This window comes from Phyllobates terribilis, unplaced genomic scaffold (genome assembly GCF_046119375.1).
Source record: "Phyllobates terribilis strain yellow unplaced genomic scaffold, ASM4611937v1 Scaffold_2__4_contigs__length_985480577, whole genome shotgun sequence".
NCBI lineage: Eukaryota > Metazoa > Chordata > Amphibia > Anura > Dendrobatidae > Phyllobates > Phyllobates terribilis.
Window position 1 is genome coordinate 163,325,297 of NW_027362762.1, and position 25,105 is coordinate 163,350,401.

The window sequence follows — 25,105 nt, forward strand, 5'->3', positions numbered from 1 at the left end:
ACTATGAAAATTGTACATTCACACTGAAGGCATCAAAACTATGAATTAACACATGTGGAATTATATACTTAACAAAAAAGTGTGAAACAACTGAAAATATGTCTTATATTCTAGGTTCTTCAAAGTAGCCACCTTTTGCTTTGATGACTGCTTTGCACACTCTTGGCATTCTCTTGATGAGCTTCAAGAGGTAGTCACCGGAAATGGTTTTCACTTCACAGGTGTGCCCTGTCAGGTTTAATAAGTGGGATTTCACGCCTTATAAATGGGGTTGGGACCATCAGTTGTGTTGTGCAGAAGTCTGGTGGATACACAGCTGATAGTCCTACTGAATAGACTGTTAGAATTTGTATTATGGCAAGGAAAAAGCAGCTAAGTAAAGAAAAACGAGTGGCCATCATTACTTTAAGAAATGAAGGTCAGTCAGTGCGAAAAATTGGGAAAACTTTGAAAGTGTCCCCAAGTGCAGTTGCAAAAACCATCAAGCACTACAAAGAAACTGGCTCACATGAGGACCGCCCCAAGAAAGGAAGACCAAGAGTCACCTCTGCTTCTGAGGATAAGTTTACCCGAGTCACCAGCCTCAGAAATTACAGGTTAACAGCAGCTCAGATTAGAGACCAGGTCAATGCCACACAGAGTTCTAGCAGCAGACACATCTCTTCAACAACTGTTAAGAGGAGACTTTGTGCAGCAGGCCTTCATGGTAAAATAGCTGCTAGGAAACCACTGCTAAGGACAGGCAACAAGCAGAAGAGACTTGTTTGGGCTAAAGAACACAAGAAATGGACATTAGACCAGTGGAAATCTGTGCTTTGGTCTGATGAGTCCAAATTTGAGATCTTTGGTTCCAACCACCGTGTCTTTGTGCGTCGCAGAAAAGGTGAACGGATGGACTCTACATGCCTGGTTCCCACTGTGAAGCATGGACGAGGAGGTGTGATGGTGTGGGGTGCTTTGCTGGTGACACTGTTGGGCATTTATTCAAAATTGAAGGCATACTGAACCAGCATGGCTACCACAGCATCTTGCAGCGGCATGCTATTCCATCCGGTTTGCGTTTAGTTGGACCATCATTTATTTTTCAACAGGACAATGACCCCAAACACACCTCCAGGCTGTGTAAGGGCTATTTGACCAAGAAGGAGAGTGATGGGGTGCTACGCCAGATGACCTGGCCTCCACAGTCACCAGACCTGAACCCAATCAAGATGGTTTGGGGTGAGCTGGACCGCAGAGTGAAAGCAAAAGGGCCAACAAGTGCTAAGCATCTCTGGGAACTCCTTCAACATTGTTGGAAGACCATTTCCGGTGACTACCTCTTGAAACTCATCAAGAGAATGCCAAGAGTGTGCAAAGCAGTCATCAAAGCAAAAGGTGGCCACTTTGAAGATCCTAGAATATAAGACATATTTTCAGTTGTTTCACACTTTTTTGTTAAGTATAGAATTCCACATGTGTTAATTCATAGTTTTGATGCCTTCAGTGTGAATGTACAATTTTCATAGTCATGAAAATACAGAAAAATCTTTAAATGAGGTGTATCCAAACTTTTGGTCTGTACTGTATATAAAAAAAATATCCTAAATGGTCTGTGCACATGTTGCAGGTTTGTCGCGTTTTTTTCTGTGCGCGTTTTTGTCACAAAGCCTGAACAATCAGTACCAGCTAAGTGAATGAGTTTCCTGAATTCTCATGCACACTTTGCTTATTTTTCCCTTGCAGATTTGCAGCTTATGTAAATATGCAGCGGTATTAATTCTTTTAGGCTATGCGCACACAGCGTTTTTGGTGCATTTTTTATGAGCAGAAACAGGCCAAAAACGCATTGCAAATCTTATCCCATGGTTTCCTATGACATTTTGCAAGTTCTGTGCACATGATCAGGATTTTTCCTGAGCGAATTTCATGTGCAGAAAAAGAAGCAGCATATCCATTCTTTGTGCGTTTTTACCTGCGTTTTTCCTATATAATGCATTGGAAAAAACACATGGCAAATCCGCAGGCAAAAATGCTTTAAAAAATGCAGCGATTTGCTGCCAATAATTTTTGCTGCCAAGAGGTGCAGAAATGCTGCAGAGAAACGTGTCCACATACCCCAAGGCTACTTTCCCATGAGCTTTTGATGTTGCTGATTTTCTTTACTGTCATAGAAAATATTAAAAATCTCTGAAGTCACCTGCCCCTCTCCCTCCTTCTCACTACCATTTGCAATCTGAGCTGACACTTAGATGTAGGATTGTACAATAGAACACAAGTAGAAAATTGAATAGTGAACCAGCTTAATTAACATGCGAGACCTGCAGTCTAGTGAATTACACAGTTTAACATATGGGCCAGGTGATTGAACGAGGATGTGTATTGCGTGATAGACAAAGAGTACAGATTGAATAGATAGGAAAAGACTTGTTAAGGATAAAAGGGAATATCTCACACTCTTTAGAAATAGCTATTGTCCTTCACAGGTGCACATTCCTTTCATCCACACATATTTGGACACTAAAGCACCGAAAGAAAATATAGAATATTGGAGTTTCTATAAACCCGATAGGGATGGGATATACATTTTCATTGCCGGGGCAACATAGGGAAGACTATGCATATTTTTTCATATCTATGGCAACTGCCTATGAGCCATAGATCCACAGTAACTATATAACTGAAAACAGCTATGCCATGCTTGATCTCTAAGTAAAGATAAAATCCTGATAAAAAATATGGCATCAATCTCCAACTTTTGCAATCATCCGGAGAGGAGTTATTGCATAAGTTGGGGATTTCATAAAATCATGAAGGGCTGAGACCAGCCAACAACCTGGCCCAGGTGAGGTCATCAAGGGGGAGTGTGTGCATGGGACTCAGGGGCTGATAAAAGATCCAGCCGAATTATGATCTGTGTTCGTGTAGAAAGATACATTGTTTGTGTATGCAGGAACCTCCGTTCACTGAAACGGCCCATCGAAGTGCTCTCCTTCGGCTAAACTGAATCGTCTTTGCGATCGGTATAGAAAATTCTTCTGTTAATCCCTTTTATTTTCTGTAACTATATATGCTGTATTGTTTTGTCACCTTTGTAAAATCTTTTGTATATTTTTCATAAACACTGCCTCCCTTTGGATTAAATATAAAATGTAATAGTTCTTGCCACAAAGCTATATGCTACCTATTCCAGGCGTCCAGTCAGCCTGTATTTTAAAAACCGACTGGTGGTGGCAGCGAGTAGAGTGGGGTTATTGTGGAGTTAGCAGTGATTGTATGGTGGTATATACACATATTCCATGCATTGGAATCCGGAGGTGTATATGCCATATGTTGACTGTTAGTTTTCCGATAACTAACTGGTGGGAACAGTCTGTGGCCTCCTGTGTTGATCGTTGGCCAATCGTGTAATCATCAGGACGATAGTGGACAGCAGAGAGCTGTTCGCTCCAAAGATCACACCAGCTGGTTCTGCGTGACTCCCGGCCTGTGATTTCTGTGATAATTGGATCTATTCCCTGACAAATTGGTGGTAGCGAAGGGATTCTGCTTGATCTCTCCAGTGTCTCCCTGACAAATTGGTGGCAGCAGCGGCATTCTGCGTGATCTCTATGGTGTCTCCCTTACATTTACCTATTATGTAAATTAGGTTACTTGCCTTTTTTTCATCACGTTTTTTTACATGCGTTTTTATCGCATTTTTCATGTGTTTTTTCATCTCTTGTTGGTATGTCATGTTTTAAGCAATGGTGCTTTGTTTTTGATATTTCCTGGTATTTGGCGTTGACAAAACTTTATTAATATAGTCATGTTTATATGCGTTTTTGATGCATTTTTTTACCTGCGGATTTTTTAACTGCGGATGTTTACCTGCAATTCTATGGGAAAAATGTGCACATAAAACTCAATGTTCTCTCAAGAGAAATTAACATGTTGCGGATTTGAGACACGCAACGCAGGTCAGTTTACGCTGAGTGAAAAAAAAAGCTGAGTAAAATAAGCACAGTAAGGATGAGATTTCTATAAATCCCATCCACTTTGCTGGAACTGCATTTTTATGCAGCGAAAATACGCAAGATCAAAAATATACAGTGGGGACACAGCCTAGAGGGGACCTGCCAATGTTATGAAGGTGCCCGGTTATTGTACTGAAAGTGTGGCACCTGGGAGAAAATTAACTTTATTTCTCCTGGTAGCTGCCTGCTTAGGACTCGCTCACATGACCGTATAAATCGGACAAGTGAAATCTGATAAAAAAAAGGTATTGCACTTGGGCCAATGTTATTCAATGAGGCAGTGCAGATCTGCATATTTTTTCTCAGCAGTATTTAGTGTGAGTAAAAAAAATTGCATGGGTGCGAGAAAAAAAAAAATCGGATGCCATACGGACCATCAAAGTAGTATCAGATTTTTACTGATACATTGCAATTCTGTGAGATGGGAATCTGTAAATGTTCCTGTAAAAGATTAATAGCTGCTGAGTAAAAAAAAAACGGATTCCATACAGACAGCACACGGACGACAAGTGCGAAAAAAAAATTGTCCTACTCTCCTGGATGAGAATGGAACCGATTTTTTTTTTATGCGCTTGTGCGACCCCAGCCTTTCAGTCTTGCTTTCTTACCCGGAGCAATTACAGTCACCACTCACAGCACACCCCAGCACTGACTGACAGCTCGCTCTGCACTGATGCTCCGCAGAATCGGCTGTCAGTCAGTGTTAATCAGTACCAGGGCATGATTTCAGCAGAGGCTTACAGCATAGTGAGTGATGACTGTGGTCGCTTCAGCACGCCTGTATGGCCACGGCCCCACTATCAGTATTTCATCAATATTCGGTCAGTATTTTTTCTCAGGAGTGGGAGCCAAATCCAGGAGTGGGTGATAAATGCGTAATTGTTGACTTGTTTCGATTACACCTTTTCTCTGATTGTTCCTCACCTGGTTTTGGCTCCCACTCCTGAGAAAAAATACTGACCGAATACTGAACAAATACTGACAATGGGCCCATGACCTAATAGTGATATCAGACCTGATAGGTTCCATTTAACATACAGAGTTTCTTTTCTATTTTGGATTTTTTTTAAACCTTTTTTTTAGTGGAGTTTTTCTTAAAAGGCCAAAAAGGAAATAAAACAAAATACATACACTGCTTACGTTATGGCTTTATTTTACTTTTTTGTGTGATTGTGTGACCTATGAAAGGGGTTCTTGATGCATTGTGAAGTATTAGAAACAGTCAGACATAATTTTTACTACATCACTATCCAAAATTTTATTAAACCTAAATAGGTACCAAAGATAACAATAGTAGTGAAAAATAGGAAATGAAACAAAAAACAAAGATTACTAACCAAAATAGCAAAGGTATGGCTTACAATAATCAGTAGAACAATACTGTAATCTTCCTTATCATCCTATGTATCTAATGCATCAGGTGATGTCAGTTTTATGTTTAGAGGTTTACAAACAGAACATAATAAAATATGCAAATATTATATCTAAAGACACACAAGACATACATTGAATAACACAAATTTATTTGTAACAATGTTGTCAATGGGAAAATTGTGTAAATGAATAAAACCTTAACCAGAGTGACCTTAGAAATATGTATTTATTTCACAGCATATCCAATAATATGAGGCTTAGCAAGAGTCATAGATATGGGGGCAGTTATGTGACGCAGGTTCAACTCTGAGAATTTTGCATTCTCCAGGTCTTTCCATGTGGTCTTTCTTACGCTACATCCATCAAAAATCAACTTCCAGGACGGATTCAGCGCTTTCTGAAAAAAACTAATCCAGCTGGATTCATCTATGTCGGCCACGTGTTCTATGAAGTAAAAAGCTCCACCCTACAATAAAGGAAAAATATGAAAGCATTTTTATAGGCCCTTTATATGGCATTAAATCCAAAATCTAATATAGTTGTCTAGATGTTTTATGATAATGTATGGTAATATAGTCTTTGAGGTAATATAGTCTGTATCTTCATCAGACACTAAGTGGTTATTATGATGACAAGTTAATTGTTCTTCCTTTCTTGTTCCAGTCTCTGATATTATAGATGTCTAAGATAATACAGAAGCTAGGCTTCAAAATGTTATAAAAACTTAAAAAAATATAGATTTTTCCTACCAGCTATGATTATAGTTTTACTTATCTCCACCATTCCTAAAGATCCATTTAGATGAGATGATAAAGAAGGAATGAGCTTTTCTAGGATGACCATAAAAACAGGCCAGCAATCGACACCCGAACATGAAAAACACTTGTTCGTCAGATGCAATGACTTTTAAGCAGGTTTTAAAATTAATCGTTATCGCCAGCGCATTATCCTGTGTAAACAGGTGATGTTCTGCCATTAACATGGTTTAATTATCTATCATTTTGTCCACATAGAACTTTAGTCGTCCGGTCTAAACAGGCCATTAAACAACTGCTGATCGGCTTGCGTGTTTAATGCCATGGATTGGCATATGCACATGCAACTTCAGGAGTTCTAATTTTTCGATTTGAGTAAAAAGATTTGCAGGAACCTGGTTTAACAGCCATGTCGGTAGTCCGTGGTTGAAGGATTAGAGCCCTGCAAAACTCCACCCACCTGCCCACACTCCCGGTGGCTCTTCTAATTAGTATGTCCACTGTGATGTCATGTATTCATCATGCTGCAACATTGACATCGTGTCAGGCCTACTAATCAACAGAAGTGCTGGGAATATGGGCAGGTAGGGGCAGGTTTGCAACGCTCTGATAAGGTAGCCACAAACAACCAACAAGGCCGCTGGACCAGGGTCCTGCAAACTCTTTTGTTCATAGAGTACACTTAGTTGAGCACACTCTACTACAAATGGGTTTTCTGAGATTAGATTTTTTGGATGAGAAATCCAGGTGAATACCATAGCTAAACATACTGTAGAATGTTGGGAAACAGAAAAGGTTAAAAGAAACAGCAATCACTCAACGTGCTCCCAGACTACAAAAAGGAGAAAGGAGAAGGAAATGGTGAGGCAAACCAAATAGGAGGTAAGGTAAAGAAAGACCCTCAAACAAACTTCCAAACTGATATCTCCAGAGACCTCCTAGACAACCTCTCTTCACCCGGCTCACACCTCCAGCTCCAAACCAGGTTATAGCAAGCTATAACTGGCAACTACTCAAGCTAAGAGGTGAGCATTTATACCAGAGGGGAGTGGAGAATCAGAACAGCCAAGATAAGTCAAGACTGAGAGATCTAGGAGACAAGCAGAACTGTTTAATCCTTGCAACAACAGAACAAGGAAAATCAGTACTGCTAACTGGAAGGCAAAGCAGATCCAATCAATGAAGGTGACGTGTAGCCAGACGCCGCAATCTTCTGACCCATCTTTATCGTGGTATCGCCGTGACACATACTTTGGTTAAAATGTGCGCTAATTTTAGCAAAGTATACTTGATATAGCAGTAATGCAGTTTAAAATAATAATAATACATGTGTGCAGACATCTCAGCAACCCCACCCATTTAATTACCTTCTTGTATATATTCTTGCCAACCAATCCCTAGCGTTCTTATTTCTAATACTTATTCACATTGTTCCTTGCCCCCATTCTTTTCACACGGCACTGGCTTCTACTCCTCTGCTGGCTCCATTCCTCACATACCCTATATTAGGATTTTTTTTATTAGATAATGAAATATTTACAAAACTTTTTTTAAATAAATCCAACATTCCAAACTGACAGAGGATCCCAGGCTACACATTTATTAATAAGTGTAAACAATACAGCAAGTAGTTGACCAGTCAAGAAAATCAACACACATTAAAGGGGTTGTCTCATGTGCAACATTTATGACATATCGATAGGCACTGTTCTTGATGGAAGTCACATAAATAGGACACTTATGGGATGCCCAGATGGAACAACTCATTTAAAAAATAGAAACATGTACACTATAGGAGAAAAAAATGTATATTCTCAAAGCTTACTTCTATAGTCCATATATTTTTGCAGTATTTTGGATGCAGTCTAGTTAGAAAACACCTGTTTATAGAAGAAGGCTTCTAAAGTATTCTCTTCATTATTTACCTTGGCAGAGCACCACCATACTTTTGGTCTTTGCATGGCAGACAACCAGCCCAAATCATTGCATATAACAGATCTTAGAAATCTCAAATATGTGACTGAAATAACTTAACCCTTTCTGATGTAAGACGCATCTATACGACCCTGCGGCCTGGACCTTAATGACCAGGTAGGTATAGATACGGATTGCGAGCACAGAGGCTGTGCGTGCGCGATAGCCGCCGTGTGTCAGCTGATTCTGACAGCTGACACCAGCACTCAGTGCCAGGAGCGGTGCACGCACCAGTCCCAGCACTTTAGCCCCCTAAATGCAGCATTTAGCGAGCGAGCAGAGGGACAAAAGCCGCTCTGCTCTTGGATCGGAGACCCCGCAACGTGTTTGCAGGGCTGACAGCTATAAGGTATAGCAGAGCTCCTGCACTGCTATGCCTTATAGCAGTGATCAGACATACTGTGACTAAGTAAAAAAAAGTAAAAAAGTTGTAAAAATATTTTATTTTAAATCACAAAATAATAATAATTTAAAAAAAATAAATAAATAAATAAATATATATATATGTATATATATGTATATATATATATATATATATATATATATATATATATATACACGAGGGTCAGTCGATAAGTAATGCCTCCTATTTTTTTTCTCCTTTTAATTGGCAAGAAATTCAAATGCAATTACATAGGTTCAAAACCACAACATTAACGATTAATTTGGCACTTTTCAATATAATCTCCATCCATTTCCACGGTCTTGGTCCACCGTTTAACAAGGGCATGTATTCCAGCATGGTAAAAAGCATTCTTGGGACCCACCGTGCACAAACTTTTCTGTATCCCAGTTGTCCAATAATTTTCATCACACTGCCTTTACTAAGGCAGATAATGCCACACAATTTATCTGCAGTCACCCGGCGGTCACCACGAATGATGTCATCGACTCACTGAATGTTGCTTGGAGTCACTGCGGTTACTGGCCTGCCACTCCGCATTTTGTCAGCCAACGGTGATGGCCCTTCAGCTGTGTTACAGTGACGAACCCATCGTCTAACAGTACTGACATCCACTGTTGTATCACCGTACACATTTTTCAGTCTCTCATGAATTCGAATGGGCGTTTCACCTTCTGCATGCAAGAATTCAATCACAGAACGTTGTCTAATACGAACATCGATGTTAGCCATTTTGCAAACGGATACAGTCCTGCCACCTGTTGGTGCAGGAAGTTGCAATTGCTGTGGATTGGAGTAGAAGTTTTGAGGAATTGTGCCAAATCCGAATATTTAACATAACTACCTCATTTAAGGAGAAAAAAAATAGGAGGCATTACTTATTGACTGACCCTCGTATATATATATATATATATATATATATATATATATATATACACACACAGTTGAAACCAGAAGTTTACATACACTGTATAAAAAGACACATATGCATGTTTTTCTCAATATCTGACATGAAATCAGAATAAACTTTTCCCGTTTAAGGTCAATAAGGATTATCATAATTTTTAATATTTTCCAAATGCCAGAATAATTAGAGAGAGATAGAATGTTTTAAGGCATTTTTATTACTTACTGCAAAGTCAAAAGTTTACAAACACTAGGATTACTATGACTTTAAACAATTCTGGACTGCCCATATGCTGTCATTTGTTTGGAAGCTTTTGATAGTTTTTTTGGCAACATCTGAGTTAATTAGAGACATACCTGTGGATGTATTTTAATGCACACCTGAAACACACTGCTTCTTTGTGTAGCATCATTGGAAACTCTAAAGAAATCAGCCAATATATCAGGAAGAGAATTGTGGACTTGCACAAGTCTGGCTCATCCTTGGGTACAATTTCAAGATACCTGAAGGTGCCTCGTTCATCTGTACAAACAATTATATGCAAGTACAAACAAGATGGGAATGTCCAGCCATCATACCGCTCAGGAAGGAGATGGTTCTGTGTTCCAGAGATGAACGTGCTTTGGTCTGACATGTGCATATCAACCCAAGGACAAAAGCCAAAGACCTTGTGAATATGATGGCGGAAGCTGGTAAGATTGTGTCAATAACCACAGTGAAACAAGTACTGTATCAACATGGGCTGAAAAGCCACTCTGCCAGGAAGAAGCCATTACTCCAAAATAAACATAAAAAAGTCAGATTAATGTCTGCAAATGCACACAGGAACAAAGACCTTAATTTTTGGTGACATGTCCTGTGGTCTGATGAAACTAAAATTTAACTTTTTGGGCATAATGACCATCATTACGTTTGGAGGAAAAAGGGAGAAGCTTGGAAGCCTAAGAACACCATGGCAGCCTCATGTTGTGGGGTTGCTTTTCTGCAGAAACTACTAGTGCACTTCACAAAATAGATGGCATCATGAGAAAAGAAGATTATGTGGCAATACTGAAGCAACATCTCAAGACATCAGTCAGGAAGTTAAACCTTGGGCTGAAATGGGTCTTCCAAATGGACAATGACCAGAAGCATACTGCCAAAATGGTAACAAAGTGGCGTAAGGATAACAAAGTCAATGTTTTGGAGTGGCCATCACAAAGCCCCGATCTGAATCCTACAAATATGGATCAGTTACACCAGTTTTGTCAGGAGGAATGGTCCCAAATTCGGACCAACTATTGTGAGAAGCTTGTGGAAGAATATCCCAAACGTTTGACCCAAGTCATTCAGTTTAAGGCCAATGGTACAAAATACTAATGAAATATATGTAAACTTTTGACTTTGCAGTAAGTAATAAAAATGCCTTAAAACATTCTCTCTCTCTCTCACATTATTCTGGCATTTGGCAAATATTAAAAATTATGGTATACAGTAGAAACCAGAAGTTTACATACACTATGTAAAAAGACACATATGCATGTTTTTCTCAACATCTGACATGAAATCAGAATAAACCTTTCCCGTTTAAGGTCATTTAGGATTACCATCATTTTTATATTTTTGTGGGAAAAATGTGATTTTTTTTTATTTTCACGGCTCCACATTTTAAACTTATGTGAAGCACTTGGGGATTCAAGGCGCTCACCACACATCTAGATAAGTTCCTTAAGGGGTCTAACTTCCAAAATGGTGTCACTTGTTGGGGGTTTCCACTGTTTAGACACATCAGGGGCTCTCCAAATGTGACATGGCGTCCGCTAATTATTTAAGCAAATTTTACTTTTAATAAGTCAAATGGCACTCCTTCCCTTCCGAGCCATGCCGTGCACCCAAACAGTGGCTTTCCCCCACATATGGGGTATTCGCGTGCTCCGGAGAAAGTGCACAACAAATTTTAGGGTCCATCTTTTCCGGTTACCCTTGCAAAAATAAAAAAAATTGGGTCTAAAGTAAAATTGTTGTGAAAAAAGTTAAATGTTTATTGTTTTCTTCCACATTCCAAAAATTCCTGTGAAGCACCTGAAGGGTTAATACACTTATTGAATGTGGTTTTGGGCACCTTGAGGGGTGCAGTTTTTAGAATGGTGTCACTTTTGGGTATTTTCTGTCATAAAGGCCCCTCAAAATCACTTCCAATGTGATGTAGTTCCTAAAAAAATGGTTTTCTAAATTTTGTTGGAAAAATTAGAAATCGCTGGTCAATTTTAAGCCTTATTACTTCCTAACAAAAAAAAATTTTGGTTCCAAAATTGTGTGAAATGTTATTTATTAACTATTTTGTGTGACACATCTCTCTGATTTTAGGGCATGAAAATTCAAAGTTTGGAAATTGGTAAATTTTCTCCAAATTTCCAATTTTTTCATAAATAAAGGCAAGTCATATCGAATAAATTTTAGCAGTCATTGAAACACAACATGTCATGAAAAAACAAACTTTTTGGGATCTGAAGTTTACACTTGCTGTAGCCAAGGGCTCTGTGCACCGTTCCAACCCCCCAAGTATCATCCTCCGTTCTCTAACATCCCTGGCGGCGTGTTTGCATGGTGCACCACCTCCCACCATGCAGGACCGCAGTCTTGCCTGTCAGTCCATACTGCACTCTTTGCTCCATTGCCTGCTGTATCCATGTCTCTTGTCAGATTGCTTGGTTGCTTGTGGTGTCGGCGCGGCTTTCTGCTTGTTTCTTGTGGCTGCTGTGTGCACGGTCCTGGTGCGTCCCCGGGCTGTTGCTGTGAGTCACTGGATGCTTGAACCCCCTCCACCCAGTAGGAGGTGCCTGAGCAACACTTTCCATCTTTGTGTTTCTTGCAACTTAGTTGCTAGGTCCTCTCCTGTATCTAGTCAGTTTCCGCCACCCTGGGGGCTGAGTTCCCAGGCTCGTTCCTGTATCTTGTTCCTGGTTCAGATCCTGTCTGAACAGTGTCTTAGTCCGTTACCTGTTTGTCTCTATGCGGCTATGTGCCCATGATGCAGAAATGCTCAGGATTTTTTCCTGAGCGTTTCTGCATCTCCCTGGCAGAAAAAAACGCATGCGGATTGTACATGCGTTTTCCTGCCAGGGACATGCGGAAGTGAAGCGTTCTTCACTTGCATTTCTGCATGCGGGTTGACAAGCGCTTTCCAAGCGATTTTAGCATCACTTGGAAAGTGCTTGTCAACTTGGTCACACTATATAAATCCATGCAAACAGCATGGATTTAGATAGTATGACCCGAGAGAATGTCAAAAAATAGATCTATACTTACCTTCCGATGGCCCCCGGAGTCTTGTTTCCCTCCGTCCCGGCTGCCGGCAGCGCTACACTGCAGAACCTGCCGACGTCAGCGTCGCGTGACCCGTCACATGACTGTGACGTCAGTGCAGGTCCTTCAGTACATCACGAATTGCCGGAAAACGAGGAGGAGCGCACCGCGAGCCGCCAGAAGGTAAGTATATATTTATTTTATTCTTTTTTTTACAGTTTTCTATGGTACCCAGGTCCGGAGGAGAGTCTCCTCTTGTCTAGACCTGGGTACCATCCGCACATTAGAAAGTATGGAATGCGCATCTACATATGCAGTGATGTGTAATCATAGAATCATAGAATGGTAGAGTTGGAAGGGACCTCCTGGGTCATCTGGTCCAACCCCCTGCTCAAAGCAGGATTCACTAGATCATCTCAGACAGATGTCTGTCCAGCCTCTGTTTGAAGACGTCCATTGAAGGGGAACTCACCACCTCTCGTGGCAGCCTGTTCCACTCATTAATCACCCTAACTGTCAAAAAGTTTTTTCTAATATCTAATCTGTGTCTCCTCCCATTTAGTTTCATCCCATTGCTTCTAGTCTTTCCTTGTGCAAATGAGAATAAAGATGATCCTTCTACAATGTGACAGCCCTTGACATATTTGTAGACAGCTATTAAGTCTCCTCTCAGTCTTCTTTTTTGCAAGCTAAACATTCCCAAATCCTGCAACCGTTCCTCATAGGACATGGTTTGCAGACCAGTCACCATTCTGGTCGCTCTTCTCTGAACTTGCTCCAGTTTGTCTATGTCTTTTTTAAAATGTGGTGCCCAAAACTGTACACAGTATTCCAGATGAGGTCTGACCAAAGAGGAGTAAAGACCGATAATGACTTCACGTGATCTAGACTGTATGCTTCTGTTAATACATCCCAGAATTGTATTTGCCTTTTTTGCTGCTGCATCACACTGTTGACTCATGTTCAGTCTATGATCTATTAGTATACCTAAGTCTTTTTCACATGTACTGTTGCTTTGCTCTATTCCTCCCATTCTGTATATGCTTTTTTCATTTTTATTGCCCAGATGTAGTACTTTGCATTTTTCCCTGCTAAAAACCATTCTGTTGGTTGCTGCCCACTGCTCCAGTTTATTTAGGTCTTTTTGAATCCTCTCTCTCTCTTCTCTAGTATTAGCTATCCCTCCTAGCTTTGTGTCATCAGCAAATTTAATCAGTTTACCCTCAATTCCTTCATCTAAATCATTGATAAAGATGTTGAACAATACAGGTCCCAGGATAATCCATGAGATCTAATGCAAGTCTATGGCGGCGAAAAAGCAGCACTTCCGCAAAATAATTGGTAGTGCTGCATTTTTTCTGCAATGATAATCCGCAGCGGAAATTTCCGCAGCATGTGCACAGCACATGCGGATTATCATTGGGGAACATGGCAGGCCTTCTACCATGCTTTTTTTAAGCGTTTCTGCAGCGTTTTTGCCGCTGCGGAAACGCTTAAAAAACGCATCGTGGGCATACAGCCTGTCTGTACCTTCTCCTTTTCCTGCAGTATCTGAACCTGCACTTAACTCCAACTCGTTGTCTCTGTACTTCTGTTTGTGAGTTTTGTGTCTGCTCGCTACTTCATTGCAAGTAACTTGTGTGTATCTGGTTCTGCTCGTTCTGTTTCCCTGCCTCCGTATCTAACTCTTGTGTTCCAGCTATCTTCTTGTGTTTCCAGTCTGTTCCATGTGAACAGAGCCCTGTCCTGTCTACCGCATCTGCGGTTTTGCTTTGTTCTGCTTGTTCACCACATCTACGGGTTTTGCTTAGCTCTGCTTGTTTACCGCACCTGCGGTTTTGCTGTTTTGCTTGTTCACTGCATCTGCGGGTTTTGCTTTGCTCTGCTTGTTCACTGCACCTGCGGTTTTGCTCTGCTTTGCTAGTTCACCGCATCTGCGGTTTTGCTCTGCTTTGCTTGTTCACCGCATCTGCGGGTTTTGCTCTGCTTTGCTTGTTCTCCACATTTGCGGGTTTTTGCTCTACTTTGCTTGTTCTACGCATCTGCGGGTTTTGCTCTGCTTTGCTTATTCACCGCATCTGTGGGTTTTGCTCTGCTTCGCTTGTTCACCGCATCTGCGGGTTTTGCTCTGCTTTGCTTGATCGCCGCATCTGCGGGTTTTGCTCTGCTTTGCTTGTTCACCGCATCTGCGGTTTTGCTCTGCTTTACTTGTTCACCACATCTGCGGGTTTTGCTCTGCTTTGCTAGTTTACCGCATCTGTGGTTTTGCTCTGCTTTGCTTGTTCACTGCATCTGCGGGTTTTGCTCTGCTTGTTCACCGCATCTGCGGTTTTGCTCCGCTTGTCTACCGCACCTGCGGCTCCGTTCCTGTATCCCAGGCTGTACTGGCCCCTATCTTGCCTATGTTCCTACCTGCCAGTACCCGCCTCTCTGCATGTCAGCCGTGCCTGCCTGTGCCCACCTGTCTGCACGCCAGCCGTGCCTGCCAGTGCCCACCTGTCGGCATACCAGCTGTGCCTGTCAATATCCACCTGTCTGCATACCAGCCATGCTTGCCAGTACCCACCTGTCTACATACCAGCCGTGCTTGCCAGTACCCACCTGTCTACATGCCAGTCTAACCTGCCTGTTCCTGCATTCCCCGATGGGGGTCAACAGCTGTGACCGGGGTCTGACCTGGAGTAGCACCTGGTCCCTCTGCTCGGTTCCTCCCTGGTTCACGGAGTCGACAGAGCCGCCGTGCGACATTGGTTGGACCGGGTTGATACTTAGTTACGCCCCTCCAGGCACTCCTCGGTTCATGGTCCAGTGGGATCACTAATCACGCTCACGCCAGTCAGTCCGGGCACGAGCGTAACAGTTTGCTCAGGCCATGGTTCCTGTTGAGCCCCACGGCCCTTCGCTCTCAGAGACATTTGATTCCTTGTCTGGCGAATACGTGCACTAAGTAAAAAATTTTTCTCAAGCTGAGGTCCAGGCGATTTACGCACCAGCCCAAATGGAGCTATCAGCACTTGTTCCTGCTGATCCACTACGGTACTATGGGGATCCAAAACAAAGCCGTGCGTTTGTGGAGCAATGTATGCTACATTTCAAATTCTATGCTCACTATTTTCCCACTGGTCGGGTGAAAGTAGCATTCATGATGTCCTATTTAGCAGGTGATGCCTTGAATTGGATCACCCCCCTATGGGAAGCATGGGATCCTATCATCTTTGACCTGCAGGCCTTCCTGGTAGCCTTTCTAATGGTCTTCGATGACCCTAACCCTGAGGCTTCTGCTAAAGCTTCCCTTCCCAGTATCCCGCAGCAGCCCCGATGGGTAATGTGTGTAGGTAGCCTACCAGTTCTCCAGCCTGAAGAGACTGCTGCCCACACAGAATCCACACAGGATGACAATGCTCCACAGAATACTTTCCTTCCCAACCTCAAGAGGCAGTCCAGACGTGCAAGGCATAGAGGTAAACCGTCACGCCAAGTTCTGTCCTCCCAAAGACCTCCTGTTCCCCAGCCTGTAGAGGCAGCTCTCCGCACAGAATCCATGAAGGATGACTATGTTCATCAGGCAAAGCAGGGGCCAGAACTCAGTCACAAAATCGGATTGCTGTTCCGCTGCGGTTGTTTGGGACCCCCTGACGGTCTTTGTCCAGCGAAGGTTGGAGAATCCCAAGACATTAGGCTGCCTTTGGTGTTAGTGTTTCCTCTCCACAGATGACCATGACTGTCTCCGTGGCAAGTGAAGGCCTCGGATTAACCGGAAGTTTTGGGCTTAAAGCCTTGAAGAGTCGGTGTTTGATTCCCGTCCGACAACTCCAGAAGCCGGTTTGGGCATTGTCAGCGGAAGGACGAGCCCTACTCAGAAACAGTCAAAATATGTCAGTACAAATTAAGCTCCAGATTGGAGCATTACACATGAAGAAGTTCACATTCCAGGTGCTATCTGGTTTACCCACAGGTCATCCAGAGCCGAGAGATCTAGTGCCCGCTCAGGTCTGGAGATCCTGCATGGTGTTTCCTGGGGAACTGCTGAGGTGCAAGGGGTGTCCAGTCCCCATATCTTCAGGACAGTCAGCAGTTTCTTCTTCTTCTTCACCAGATCTGCTAGTCGCTGACTCGCTGTGCGCTGAAGTCTCCGAAGAAAGGGAAGCGGAGACATTGTCCCCACACAGTCTCGACGATTGTACCAATGATCTGGTTTTAGGCACCTCCCCGCCTCGCAGACGTGTCATCTCAGAAACCAGACTGAGGTTGGTCCCTAAGCAAGGATCCTCCATCTCTAACAAATCTGGCAATAAGTCTATCAAGGCAGTGGCTACCTCCAAGTCTCTGCACCCCTCCAACCAGGCGGAGGACCTCCAGTTGCCTCCTGAATCTTCCGGGGTGCTATCTGATAACAAATGGAGAGAGACTTTTCTGCACCCTGTACCTGGTACTTCGCCCACTTCATCCAGTAAGCTTGGCAAAGTGTACGTCAAGGCTGTGGTTACTCCCGAGTCTCTGCACCCCTCCAACCAGGCGGAGGACTTCCAGTTGTCTCCTGAATCCTCTGGGGTGCTACCTGATAACAAATGGAGAGAGACTTTTCTGCACCCTGTACCTGGTACTTCGCCCACTTCATCCAGTAAGCTTGGCAAAGTGTACTTCAAAACGGTGGTTAACCCCGAGTCTCTGCACCCCTCCAACCCGGTGGATCTCCAGTTGTCCCGTGAATTCTTTGGGGTGCTACCCAATATTAATAAGTGGAGAGAGACTTTCCTGTGTCCTGTTCCTGGTACCTCGCCCACTTCATCTGTTGCTGAGGATGGCCCGATGGAAGGAAGCATCCTAGTTACCAAGATGATGAGACCAGCTTTGTTCCCTCTAGTGGACAGAAGAGGAAATCTTCTTGAGGAGAAGGATCGGCCTCCAAATTCTCTGCAGAAAATCCTTGCTGGCTGGAGGAAGACAGGGCGTAAAGGGGGGGTGGTACTGTAACATCCTTGGCAGCGTGCTTGCATGGTGCACCACCTCCCACCATGCAGGACCGCAGTCATGCCTGTCAGTCCATGCTGCACTCTTTGCTCCAGTGCCTGCTGTGTCCATGTCTCTTGTCTGATTGCTTGGGGCGTCGGCGCGGCTTTCTGCTTGTTTCTTGTGGCTGCTGTGTGCGCAGTCCTGGTGCGTCCCCGGCCTGTTGCTGTGAATCACTGGATGCTTGAACCCCCTACACCCAGTAGGAGGTGCCTGAGCAACACTTTCCATCTGTGTGTTTCTTGCAACTTAGTTGCCAGGTCTTGTCCTGTATCTAGTCTGTTTCTGCCACCCTGGGGGCTGTATACCCAGGCCTGTTATCTGTACCTGTGACCTTAGTCAGTTTCCGCCACCCTGGGGGCTGAGTTCCCAGGCTCGTTCCTGTATCTTGTTCCTGGTTCAGATCCTGTCTGAACAGTGTCTTAGTCTGTTACCTGTTTGTCTCTATGTCTGTACCTTCCCCTTTTCCTGCAGTATCTGAACCTGCACTTAACTCCAACTCGTTGTCTCTGTACTTCTGTTTGTGAGTTTTGTGTCCACTCGCTACTTCATTGCAAGTACCTTGTGTGTATCTGGTTCTGCTTGTTCTGTTTCCCAGCCCCCGTATCTAACTCTTGTGTTCCAGCTATCTTCTTGTGTTTCCAGTCTGTTCCATGTGAGCAGAGCCCTGTCCTGTATACCGCATCTGCGGGTTTTGCTTTGCTCTGCTTGTTTGCCACACCTGCGGTTTTGCTCTGCTTGTTCACCCCATCTGCGGGTTTTGCTCTGCTTTGCTTGTTCACCGCATCTGCGGGGTTTTTGCTCTGCATTGCTTGTTCACCGCATCTGCGGTTTTGCTTTGCTCTGCTTGTTCACCGCATCTGCGGGTTTTGCTCTGCTCTGCTTGTTTACCGCACCTGCGGTTTTGTTCTGTTTTGCTTGTTCACCGCATATGCGGGTTTTGCTTTGCTCTGCTTTTTCACTGCACCTGTGGGTTTGCTCTGCTTTGCTAGCTCACCGCATCTGCGGTTTTGCTCTGCTTTGCTTGTTAACCGCATCTGCGGGTTTTGCTCTGCTTTGCTTGTTCACTGCATCTGCGGGTTTTGCTCTGCTTTGCTTGTTCACCGCATCTGCGGGTTTTGCTCTGCTTTGCTTGTTCACCGCATCTGTGGGTTTTGCTCTGCTTTGCTTGTTCACCGCATCTGCAGGTTTTGCTCTGCTTGTTCACCGCATCTGCGGTTTTACTCCGCTCTGCTTGTCTACCGCATCTGCGGCTCCGTTCCTATATCCCAGTCTGTACTGGTCCTTATCTTGCCTATGTTCCTTCCGCCAGTACCCGCCTCTCTGCATGTCAGCCGTGCCTGCCTGTGCCCACCTGTCTGCACGCCAGCGGTGCCTGCCAGTGCCCGTCTGCATACCAGCTGTGCCTGTCAATATCCAACTGTCTACATACCAGCCATGCTTGCCAGTACCCACCTGTCTACATGCCAGTCTAACCTGCCTGTTCCTGCATTCCCCGGTGTGGGTCAACAGCTGTGACCGGGGTCTGACCTGGAGTAGCACCTGGTCCCTCTGCTCGGTTCCTCCCAGGTTCACGGAGTCGACTGAGCCGCCGTGCAACCTTGGTCGGACAGGGTTGATACTTAGTTACGCCCCTCCAGGCACTCCTTGGTTTATGGTCCAGTGGGATCACTAATCACGCTCACGCCAGTCAGTCCGGGCACGAGCATAAGACGTTCCTCCTCTTATGGTGATAGACAGAACTCATTTTAGAGGGGGAGTGAAGAAAAATGGGAGACTGGGAACCCACCGGCTCAGAAACTGAACAGTCAGCCCAGAATAAAGAAAGTAGGCCAAGCAAAATAAGTATATCTAATACAGTTAGGCCAAAGGGACCAAACTGACTGGAACCTATCCAACTTATCTAAGTATAGCAGTCAATTTTTTATTGATTATATATTTTGTCAGGAACACAAAGGAAATTGGAGCAATGGAATAGTGCAGTATGTTTAGAATTTATTGTGATGGTGACTGCACCAAGATTTTCTGACAAGATTATGACCAGTAAGGCTATATTCTCACGTTGAGCTTTTGTTGAGTTTTTGACGCTGCAGAATTTCTGCACCATTTCTGTGTAAAGTAGCTGATAACCATAAAGGAGGGGGGGGGAGTAAATCACATATGTGAACATATCATCCCTTTAAAAATATTTTTTATTCTTAAGGCTGAGTTCACACGATGCGTTTTTAATGCATTTCCGCAGCGTTTTTGCAGCTGCGTAAACGCTGCGGAAACGCATTAAAAACGCATGGTAGAAGGGCAGCAATGTTCCCCAATTGAAATCCGCATGTGCTGTGCCCATGATGCGGATTTTTCCGCAGCGTAAACGCTGCGCTCAAATATCTGCAGCATGTCAATTAATTTTGCGTAAATGCGACGTTTTCGCCGCCATTGACTTGCATTAGAACGCGCCAATTCCGCAAGACTGCATTTGTACTTGCGTTATTGGCGCGTTCTAATGTGCGGATGGTACCCGAGTGTGGAGAAGATGAGACTCTCCTCCACACCCAGGTACCATTTAAAAAGCTGTAAAACAAGAATAAAATAAAAAATAAAGATATATTCACCTTCTGACTGCCCCCGGTTTCCTTCCTTCTGCTCGCGTGCAAGACTGAAGGACCTTCGGTGACGTCACAGTCATGTGACCGCAGGCCCTTCAGCGCAGTGTCTCGCGATATCCCGGCAGCCAGGAACAAGCCAGGAACGAACGTGGCAGCACATGCCAGGGCATCAGAGGGTAAGTATAGCTTTATTTTTTTATTTTTAAACATTCTTATACGGTCACACTATATAAATCCATGCTGTTTGCATGGATTTATATAGTGTGACCTAGTTGTCAAGCACTTTCCAAGTGATGCTAAAATCGCATGTCAATCTGCATGCCGAAACGCATGTGAATCCGCATGTATTCCGCAGGAAAAACGCATGTACAATCCGCATGCATTTTTTCTGCCAGGGAGATGCAGAAATGATGCAGAAATTTTCTGCTTCATTTCTGCATCGTGTGCACATACCCTTAGGCTATATTCTCACGTTGAGCTTTTGTTGAGTTTTTGACGCTGCAGAATTTCTGCACCATTTCTGTGTAAAGTAGCTGATAACCATAAAGGAGGGGGGGGAGTAAATCACATATGTGAACATATCATCCCTTTAAAAATATTTTTTATTCTTAAAAAGTGTTAAAAACACCAATACACCTGTGTAACAGACATTGCTAAAAAAGATAATTACTGTATACTATATGTAGCAAAGGAACATTAATTTAAATGATATCAGTAAAATGTATAGTCAGGTCCCTTCTTGTTAATATATGCCTTATATTGTAAACCAGGCAAAAATAATCCTGTAGATCCCTAATAGATCCCTAAACTGGTGCTGCCTAGCTGCGGAGGTTGACATCCTAATAGATATGAGATATGGCGCCCCGGCTCGACAGAGGTTCTCCTTATCTCCCCCTGTTATGCCCTAATGTAGTCAAAATTAGAGGTAGGAATATAGATTAAGTAATAATGATGAAAGTAGGACATATAATTTATAGGTAATTGAGAACTCTTTATAGTAGGATAGCTGACACTAATTATAGAGAATTCAATGCTGGGATAATAACCTCAGTGCTAGGGTAATAATTAACTAAACTGCTTGTGTCTCATGACAAAGTGACTAACACTGGTAACAAAGACCACAATATAGGAGAATTAGAAGACTTATCGTTAGCTGCCCACAGGCAGCTATCCTAAAAATCAATATTGAACCTTTAACAGGCCTTGTCATATGAAGTCATGTGACAAGGCCTGGTAAAGGGTCAATATTGACTATTAGGATAAATAATGGAATATCATATGAACATTTTTTTGAGTGCTGTGTACCCAGACATATGTATTAAAGGATGGAACCTTTACTCGTGCACCATATTTATTCCGAGTGCTGTACACCTATTTAGTTAAATTGCAAGATTATTGTGAATCAAGCGTTGCTAGGAACAATTGTTCACAATTATCTTTCAGTGTAAATGCACCTTAAGGTGGTTGGAAAATGATGCATTACTGTAAATCCGGTTGCAGGCAATCTCCAACACAGGCGGAGGCCACAGAATGGGGTCAATGGCAAGAATGAGGAGATGGAGTTTGCTGATTATTTGTCTCATATCAGCTGCTGACTGGTTTTCTTTATCAGCTCTAGAATCATGTATATTCAGATCTCAAGTATTTTGTTTTAGTTTAATTCATTAGAGCAGGTCAAAATGTGTTGGTTATTTTCTTAATTTGTAGCCATTTATGTTTAAATGATTCTAGATACATACATATTGGAGACACACTCTGCCTTTATATATTTTCCCTGGACCGGTATGTTCTAACCAGTGTGCCAATAAAACCTCCCTACGAGTGGCGTGCTACATTCAGTTGTCTCAGTGTCTTTAAAATGCAGAAATAGTTGAATATATGTGTATATGTCTTTAATTCAGTTAACAAGTTGATTAGGAGCGTCTAACTGGTCTGTAGGAGCCAGAACTCCTAATGGTTTTTAGGGGATCAAATACTTATTTCTCACTGCAAAATGCAAAAAAAATTATCTAATTTATACAATGTGATTTTCTTGATTTTTTGGGGGGATATTCTATCTTTCAATGTTAAAATTAACCTACCCTTAAAATTATAGACTGTTCATGTCTTTGTCAGTGGGCAAACTTACAAAAACAGCAAGGGATCAAATACTTATTTCCCCCACTGTATATATATATATATATATATATATATATATATATATATATATATATATATATATGAGGCATAGTGTATATTTTTATATATGTTTAGTTATATTCAGGGTGCAGTGTATGTTTATTTCCATGTGTACAAAATTATTCTGTAGGGATGCACCTGTGGTAATCTTTTTCATCAGGAGTGCTCTAACGCTGAAACACTGCCTTAGGGATATTTCAGATGTCCGTGATAATCGGTCCGATGTCAGATCAGTCAGTGCACAGGCTGACAGCGCATCTACTGACCTGTCTATGAAGCTGTACTGCTCAGGTCCGGAGATGCTCGGCCAGCCCGTGCACTGCGATCTGACATCGGACCGATTATCACGAACATCTGAAATAGACCTTAGTTGTCATAGCATTTAAACAACTGACAGGTGAAATACACAATACTGATTATCTTAGGAGCATGGAATCATGTTTGTTTTTGATCTACCTTGAAGTAAAAGAAAACATCTATAGCACTCGGATTCCATACATGTGGCAGCCGAATGGTGTCCAGATTGGTTCTTACTATATAATGCAGATCTGGGCAACGTGCGGCCCGCGGGCCACATCTGGCCCTCTGGCTGTTCCAGTCCGGCCCGCGGACCGAGACAGCCGAAGGGCTGATAACAGTGGCCCACGAGCCGCACTGCACCGCACGCCGTCACCGCTCGCCGTCACTGCCCGCCTGCACACCGTCACTGCCCGCCTGCACACCGTCACCGCTGTCTCAATCCGTGGTCTCAATCCGCGGTGAATGCATTGGTGGAGGAGGGGCCGCCACTTCCCTCTTCCACCAATCAGCGTTAGAAACAGCTGACACAATGGCATCAGCCTGCACACTGCGGAGAGTCAGTGCATCAGAGACAGGAGCGTAGGGAAACGGGGAGTGAAGTAAGTATATGCTGGACACAGGGGGGGCTTTAATGCTGGACACAGGGACGGCTTTGCTTTGATGCTGGACACAGGGACGGCTTTGCTTTGATGCTGGACACAGGGGGGCTTTAATGCTGGACACAAGAGATGCTTTAATGCTGGACACAGGGGGGGCTCTCATGCTGTACATAGTGGGGCTCTCATGCTGGACATAGTGGGGGGCTCTCATGCTGGACACAGGGAGGGCTGTCATGCTGGACACAGGGGGGTCTCATGCTGGACACAGGGGGGGCTCTCATGCTGGATACAGGGGGCTCTCATGCTGGACACAGGGGGGGTCTCATGCTGGACACAGGGGGGGTCTCATGCTGGACACAGGGGGGTCTCATGCTGGACACAGGGGGGGCTCTCATGCTGGACACAGGGAGGGCTGTCATGCTGGACACAGGGGGGGTCTCATGCTGGACACTAGGGAGGGTTGTCATGCTGGACACAGAGGGGCTCTCATGCTGGACACAGGGGGGGCTCTCATGCTGGACACTAGGGAGGGCTGTCAGGCTGGACACAGGGGGGTCTCTCATACTGGACATGGGGGGCTTTAATGCTGGACACTGGGGGGCTGTCATGCTGGACACTTGGAAGGGCTGTCATGCTGGACATGAGGAGGCTCTCGAGCTCTCATACTGGACATGGGGGGGTGGGTGGTGCACATGCTGGACATGGGAGGGCTGTGTGGGGCTCATGCTGGACATGGGGGGCTGTGTATGGCTCATGCTGGACACGGGAGGGCTGTGTGGGGCTCATGCTGGACATAGGGGGCTGTGTGGGGCTCATGGTGGACACAGGAGAGCTGTGTGGTGCTCATGCTGGACACGGGAGGACTCTGTGGGGCACATACTGGACATGGGGGGGCTGTGTGGGGCTCATGCTGGACATGGGGGGGCTGTGTGGGGCTCATGCTGGACATGGGGGGCTTTGTGGGGCTCATGCTGGACATGGGGAGGCTGTGTGGGGCTCATGCTCATGTTAATATTAATATTGAGCAGAATTCATTTCAGCCTATTGGTTCGGCCCTCCCCAACAGTCACGGTCTCTCATGTGGCCCCTCGGGAAAATTAATTGCCCACCCCTGATATAATGGGTAGGAGAAGCTTTTAGTTTTTTTTGCATTTGGCCTCATTCGGATGTCTATAAATCACGCATGTGTTGTATCCATCATTCTCATGGATAGAACATATACCCATTAAAGTCTATGGTGCTATTTACTGTGCATGTCAGTGTGTCTGCAAAAAAAAATCAAGGGGCGTGTCTGTTTTTTATTTGCGTCATGGATTAAAATTACTCCTAAAAGTCCGTGGGTCCATGAAAATGTCATCAGTGTTCAGTCCGCGTGATTATCTTTTTTCATACGTGAAAATCACTGATGAAATATGCATGGGAAAAACTGACACACGGACCAAACACTGATGAAACTTAGATCCAAAAGTCTGATGAACAACAGTTTGTGTTTTTCCGTACAAAAAAAAATCACGAATATTTGAATGAGGTCTTAGTAAAAGTTTTTGCTGTTTAACATATTTTTGCATTTGATCTTTTTTTTTAACTTCAATTTTGATTCGGTGGGAAAATTGTAACTTTTTCCTATCTGAACCACCCAAAGAATTGACATATTGACATATTGGTTTTTTTTTCACAAAAAAAACCCCCTATGCACTGTATTAGCGCTTTTCATTCATATATATA

General features: G+C 43.6%; 1 protein-coding gene across 1 annotated transcript in view; it reads right to left on the minus strand.

Moving 5' to 3' along the window:
- Positions 1-5,227: 5,227 nt before the first annotated feature.
- Positions 5,228-25,105, minus strand: part of LOC141250687 (thiol S-methyltransferase TMT1A-like) — a 69,162-nt gene continuing 49,284 nt past the window's right edge. Inside the window, exon 2 of the mRNA XM_073670066.1 lies at positions 5,228-5,835. Coding sequence (XP_073526167.1) covers positions 5,596-5,835 — 240 coding nt within the window. The 3' untranslated portion in view covers positions 5,228-5,595. The remainder of the gene's footprint in view (positions 5,836-25,105) is intronic.